The sequence below is a fragment of the Perognathus longimembris genome, chromosome 21 (assembly GCF_023159225.1).
Source record: "Perognathus longimembris pacificus isolate PPM17 chromosome 21, ASM2315922v1, whole genome shotgun sequence".
NCBI classification, from domain to species: Eukaryota; Metazoa; Chordata; class Mammalia; order Rodentia; family Heteromyidae; genus Perognathus; species Perognathus longimembris.
In genome coordinates this window covers 23,874,883-23,881,053 of record NC_063181.1, presented here as the reverse complement: position 1 = coordinate 23,881,053, position 6,171 = coordinate 23,874,883, and the positions used below count along the sequence as shown (strand labels likewise).

At 35.8% G+C, this 6,171-nt stretch overlaps 1 protein-coding gene across 2 annotated transcripts in view; it reads right to left on the bottom strand.

Moving 5' to 3' along the window:
• Positions 1 to 628: 628 nt before the first annotated feature.
• The window catches only part of Trappc11 (trafficking protein particle complex subunit 11), a 45,698-nt gene continuing 40,155 nt past the window's right edge, over positions 629 to 6,171 (bottom strand). For both annotated transcript variants that reach the window (XM_048330262.1, XM_048330263.1), the window contains exons 27-30: positions 5,443 to 5,534; positions 3,760 to 3,893; positions 1,447 to 1,614; positions 629 to 883 (exon numbers count right to left, since the gene is read on the bottom strand). In XM_048330262.1, coding sequence (XP_048186219.1) covers positions 839 to 883; positions 1,447 to 1,614; positions 3,760 to 3,893; positions 5,443 to 5,534 — 439 coding nt within the window. In that variant the 3' untranslated portion in view covers positions 629 to 838. The remainder of the gene's footprint in view (positions 884 to 1,446; positions 1,615 to 3,759; positions 3,894 to 5,442; positions 5,535 to 6,171) is intronic.

Below are 6,171 nucleotides of genomic sequence, written 5' to 3'. Positions count from 1 at the left end.
ACACTTTTTAAATAATAAAATTTTCTAAGAAATCAGGTAGTTAAACTTACTCAGATATTTTAACAATGAAAATATTCACCATAAATTTTTTTATTTACATTAATTTTCAAGAATCATAAGTAGTTCTTTTGAAACTACTCAATATAACTGGAGTTGTTATTCCTGTGTCATTCTCAGGAAGTTTAGGACTCATGCTTCTACTATCATCTTTACAGTTCAGGTTCTTTCAGAAAGAAGAATCTACTTCATGAATGATCCCCTCTCTCTGATACTTTTTGATCATCAACGAAAGTATTTTGATGTCTTTCACTTAAACTGCTTTGATTAAAACTTTCTGGAGATTTTCTGTGCCAGTCATACAGTGGTATATACTGCTGTGTATGCTTTCTGATCATGAGTGGCAATTAGGATGGATAGTCTCTAGTTTGGTCAACTCTTATAATACTCACCAGGAATTCATTGGTAGAGATACCACATGCATTCTCTGTCTCTTCTCTGTCATGTTGAAGATGCCTATCTTACCTCTGATGTTGCACATGCAAATCACTTACTTTACAAAGAATTTACTGTTTATAAAATGACTTTCCACAGTAACAATAGTCTGACATCCTTTCACATCACACTGACAAAGCTTTCAAATTTTTATTAGTAAAACTATAAGAGAGGGTGATTTTCCTAATGTTTTCAGCAATAATTCCTCCAAAGGGTTGATATGACGTCCATTAAAAAATAGAAAAGATTAATTTTTTTACCATGATCAAATCTACAGGCCACAGTAAGATACCTATGTTAGCTCTGCCTGAGTCTTCTGTAAGAACAAGTCTTCTGGTCTTGAGCATCATGCAGCAGCAATTGAGGCATCATCCATCAGTCGACCCTGTGGCTTTACAGTGGGAAAAACAAAATGAGATTACAAAGGAACAATGGTAAGAAAGCTCTGTTAACTGAAAGGATGTATGGATTCTTTGAGCTATTTTACAAAAGCAGAATAAATGTACATAAATATCTAATTGTTCTCCCTCTTTTACTGTTTCTTCACCTAAATCTGGTGGTCACTGCATAGTCTGATACTGTGCTGGTCCCAGTACCAATGGAAGACATTTCCAGTTGACCATACACTTTATTTACCGGCTACATCCGCTTCAGCTAATACTTCTCTCTGTCTTATGCTCAAGCATCTACTGCCATCTATCACCACTAGCACGAGAAATGGAAGCTAGTTACCACTCCTGTCCAACTGATGTTTTAATCTTTCGCTTGCTCAAAGTTCTCCTAAATCTCTAACTTTTAAGTACGTGTACTAAAATGTTTTCTTGATGCAAAAAGAAGTTGTATAAGTAAGTCTAAAAAGATAAAGACAAGGAAGAGTTTGGGGTTACTGATACAGACTTATTTCTAGTATTCCAAATCCTGGTCTTTAAAGACCAGAAAATTTCTGAGCCATACCTTTACGAAAATACTGGTAGGTATAAAACGTTTGAGCAGCTGATTTGTGAAGTTAGGAAGTCTAAGTAGATTGATGTTGAGAGATGGTAGTTGCTGGTATCCCGCCATTAGAGGATAGAAATTGTATAACATTTCCTGTTCGGTGCCAGGTAGAATACGTAATCGAATCTAATCATAAAAGGTTGGAGAAAAATAATCAAACATACATATTTGCAATATATGTATGTAAAAGTATATACACATACACAATTATTTACAAAAGACAAACACATATGTATTTTCAATGAAATACTCACTTTCCTTTCTTTTTTTTTTTTTTTTTTTGGCCAGTCCTGGGCCTTGGACTCAGGGCCTGAGCACTGTCCCTGGCTTCTTCCCGTTCAAGGCTAGCACTCTTTGTCACCTGAGCCACAGCGCCACTCCTGGCAGTTTTCCATATATGTGGTGCTGGGGAATCGAACCGAGAGCTTCATGTGTAGGAGGCAAGCACTCTTGCCACTAGGCCATATTCCCAGCCCTCACTTTCCTTTCTATTCTACCCTCCAGGATTCTAAAATGCAGACCTAAATCAGTAAGAGGCTATGATGAGGCATACCGACATGTATTAACAAATGTACAGAGCATGATTTCTCAGCTTCTATCTATACAAATCATGATTTCTCAGCTTTTATCACGATCTGAAAGCAACTCATAACCACTGAAGCAGAAAGCAGTAGTCAGGTTATGATTTTGGCTTAGTTAAGGTAGATTTTATGTTCCCAAGATGTTAAAGGAAATTCATTAAATATGACTCTTGCCAGGCACTTGGTGGCTCATACGCGGGAAGCTGAGATCTGAGGTCACAGTTCAATGCCAGCCAGAGCAGGAAAGTCTGTGAGACACTTATTTCAAAAAATGCTGGAAATGGAGCTGTGGCTCAAGAAGTAGAGCATTACTAGGCTTGAGCAAAAATTCCAAGGATAGTGCAAAGGCCCTAAGTTCAAGCCCTAGCACTGACACAAACACACAAAAATATGACTCTCTATAGATGAGTCAAGATAACACAAGCCAGTTATTTCTGTTTATTTTCTTTTAGGGATTTTACTATTCGTTAATACCTTCAGGAAAAAAGGTGTTTGGAATCTTAACAACATTTTAAAAAGAATGCAAAGTTGTATGATTTAGTATTGCTATATTTTGTAACTATTTACAAATGAATACCTGAAAACATCAGAGTATTTGAGAAAAGTATATTCTTTTGCAAATGAAATATGGGTACACATATATGTACATTACATAGCAAGGATAATTTATGCATACACATATTTAATATTTCAATGTCAGACATATGATACGTGGATATATAGCATATTTCATATATAATTATATTTTTGCATTTAAGAATCTACCGAGCAAAGCTGATTGTTTAAGTCAAAGCAGGCATTTATGCTATGTCTGGTCCTATAATTATAATTGGGCCCATATTAGTAGAAAGTATTCACTGACAGTCAGGTAGTATCTTTTATACTTTTTTTTTTTTTTTTTTTTTGGCCAGTCCTGGGCCTTGGACTCAGGGCCTGAGCACTGTCCCTGGCTTCTTCCCGCTCAAGGCTAGCACTCTGCCACTTGAGCCACAGCGCCGCTTCTGGCCGTTTTCTGTATATGTGGTGCTGGGGAATCGAACCTAGGGCCTCGTGTATCCGAGGCAGGCACTCTTGCCACTAGGCTATATCCCCAGCCCCTCTTTTATACTTTTAACATATCTAGTACTCTCAGTGGAGTATGTTGACTTTTCAAAATCTGATAAAAAATTTTCCATCTAACTTGACTGTCAAAAGTATGGAATAATTTATATGAAATTTTATTTAAACATATCAAAGTAAATCCTGTGCAAGATGAAAATTTCAATACAAACAACTTCACACTGATGGTTTAGAACAGGCTTTTAACACTGGTATACTCGGATCTCCAGGTTCAAATTAGCACCACACTTACCCAGCACAGAATAAATAAAGGGGAAATTTTCAGTAAACAAGGGAGAGATTTAAGTTTGCCTAACATATTATTTTATAATATAGCCCAGTGACCCATGAACTTTTGTTTTATAAGGAGAAAGAATTTAAATGATCTACATGATCTAAAGAGGGAAACCCATCTTTGAAGGAATCTGCAATTTCTTTCAAAAGTGCTTAAAAATTCGGTAACAAAACAATACTGATTAAGTGACTTCATTACTTAATTGGTTCATTTATATATATAAAAAAAAACTCCAGCTCCATTTCTGGACATATATTTGTGTCTACACCAGCAACATCATGACAAAATGACCCGTACCTGTTTGAGACCCGAGAACATGAAGGCATCGCTGGGTTCCACAGAAATCTCCACATCTTGAACTAAGTCGGTCTTGTTCTGTAAGTGATATTTGACGGGTAATGATTCTCTAACACGCCCAAATGATGGCAGATCTACAAAGAAAAGTGACACATTTCTCTTGGTTTTTGTTCTTTTTCATCATTTATGGGCCCATATTTTGTAAAAGAATCACATTCAGTAGAATGTGTACTATTATTCAATATTCAAATAATATAATTCAAATAATATAATATAATAATGATATTCAAATCATGACATTACTGTATTTTTTCCAGATAAGAAAATTCTTTAGTTGGACAATAGTCATGGAGTTATGATAAAACAGAATAAGTCTCCTAAAAACAACTGACTTAGAAAGAATATATGGCTATCAGAAACTGAACATAATTTACAAATAATTTAAAAAATCAAAAAAGTACCAAAATTTGATCTCTAAACTAAAACAACCCAAAGTTATATTTTTAGTGAAACTATAAAACTTTCATCCATCTAGATATACATATGATTCATATCTTTTGCTGAAATTTGGTTTTCATTTTTTTCTAGGATACAAAAGTATGGGATGCTTCACAAATTTTAGTGTATATTTGCACAGGGCCATGCCAATTTTATCTGCATCATTCCAATTGCAATGCATGTGCTACTGAGGCAAGTATTATATACTATTTTTCAAAATTATTATAGACATCACATAACCACTAATAAAGGGAAGTTTCTCTGAAAGTATTCCAGAGGGAAGGAATGAATGATAGATATTATATGCCTCCTATGGGAGCACATGCCACTAACTGAAGTATTCTTGCCCAAAACTTGAACCTGAATCTAATCAAGCCTACAGAGTTCCAATGTATAGGAACAGAGAACTATTTGCAAATGGCACTATACTATTAGCAAAATGCAGCCTGTGGGAAGACCTGCTGGACAAATGATTTTGTTTCTTCAAACAACAAAAAAAGTGGAGCGAAAACAGATGGGGAGAAGCTGGCAATGGTAGAGGATGGGCAAGAGAGGAGTGGCGGAGGTTCACTGTGGAAAGGACCTGAGCATATAGGAGCAAACAGCCATCAGCCTACTTACACATTTGGATGGATAGAATGACACTTATTCATCAATTGCTGGAGTGAAAGACTTTTAGTCAACAGGACATTTTTAGCAGTGAAATCTGATGTTATTAATAATTTATCACAGCTGGGTGCTGGTGGCTCATGCCTATAATCCTAGCTACTTAGCAGGCTGAGATCTGAGGATCATGGTTCAAAGCCAGCCTGGGCAGGAAAATCTGTGAGATTTCTATCTCCAATCAATCACAGAAAGAGCCAGAAGTGGTGCTGTGGCTCAAGTGGTAGAGCATTAGGCTTTGAGCAAAAAAGAGCCCAGGGACAGAGTTCAAGTCCCAGGATCAGCAAAAAAGAATTTATCACTAATTCTAGAAGTCATTAAAATGTTACTATGATTATGTTTAGAAATAGAGACCCTCAAAGACAAATTGAGTGACGTGGGGTTTGTTTCAAATAACCAAGGTATAAAGAGCATGTAGGGGCACAGATTTTATAAATGCTAGTCATTGTTAATACTAAGAAGCTAAAAATCTAAAAATTTCAAAGTCAATATTACTGGATGCTTTTTCTGAATTCCTGATACCTGCGCTCACATGGAGAGGAATATTTTCTACAATCACATGTGGCAGTGTGATGATAGTACTGATGACAGGGATGTTTTCCATGGCTGAAGTCCTACGGCAGAAGAGGTCATACTGTAAGTCCACATTTTATGCAAAAGTTAAAAAAATCAATTACAGGATCATGTATTAATTTCAAAGGGAGTATAAATTACCATTTCCCAAAACATATTTTATGGAAAGTACTGGAAGAACAAGCTAATAGACTGCTACTTTTGTTTTAAATATTTCCATTGAACAAATGGCTACCAGTGGGCTAAATAACCATGGCTGCTGTCCGTTACTAGTGCACTAAGTTAGGAGGTGCATCACACTGTTAAACATGATGCACACCATTTCACCCAATGTTTAGGCAGCTGGACTTTCTCAATGCAAAGCAATGCAGTGATTTATACTGTGACACAAACTTTTTAACTCACTGAGGATAGTTCACAAATGACTTTAAAAATGCTGTTAAAACTCATAACACGTTCCCAATATGAAATGAGTAATTAAAACCTATTTTACCATCAGTATCAACAGTAGTATTCTAATAGTTACTTTCATTGCTATCTGTAAAATATTATTTCCATATATGTGTGGATGTATAGATCTGTTCTAGACTTTTCCACTGGCTTATAAACTCCTGGGCCAATCCTGTAATGTTGACTATTATAGCAAGTCTGAGAATTTAGGAAAGTGCCATTATCTAG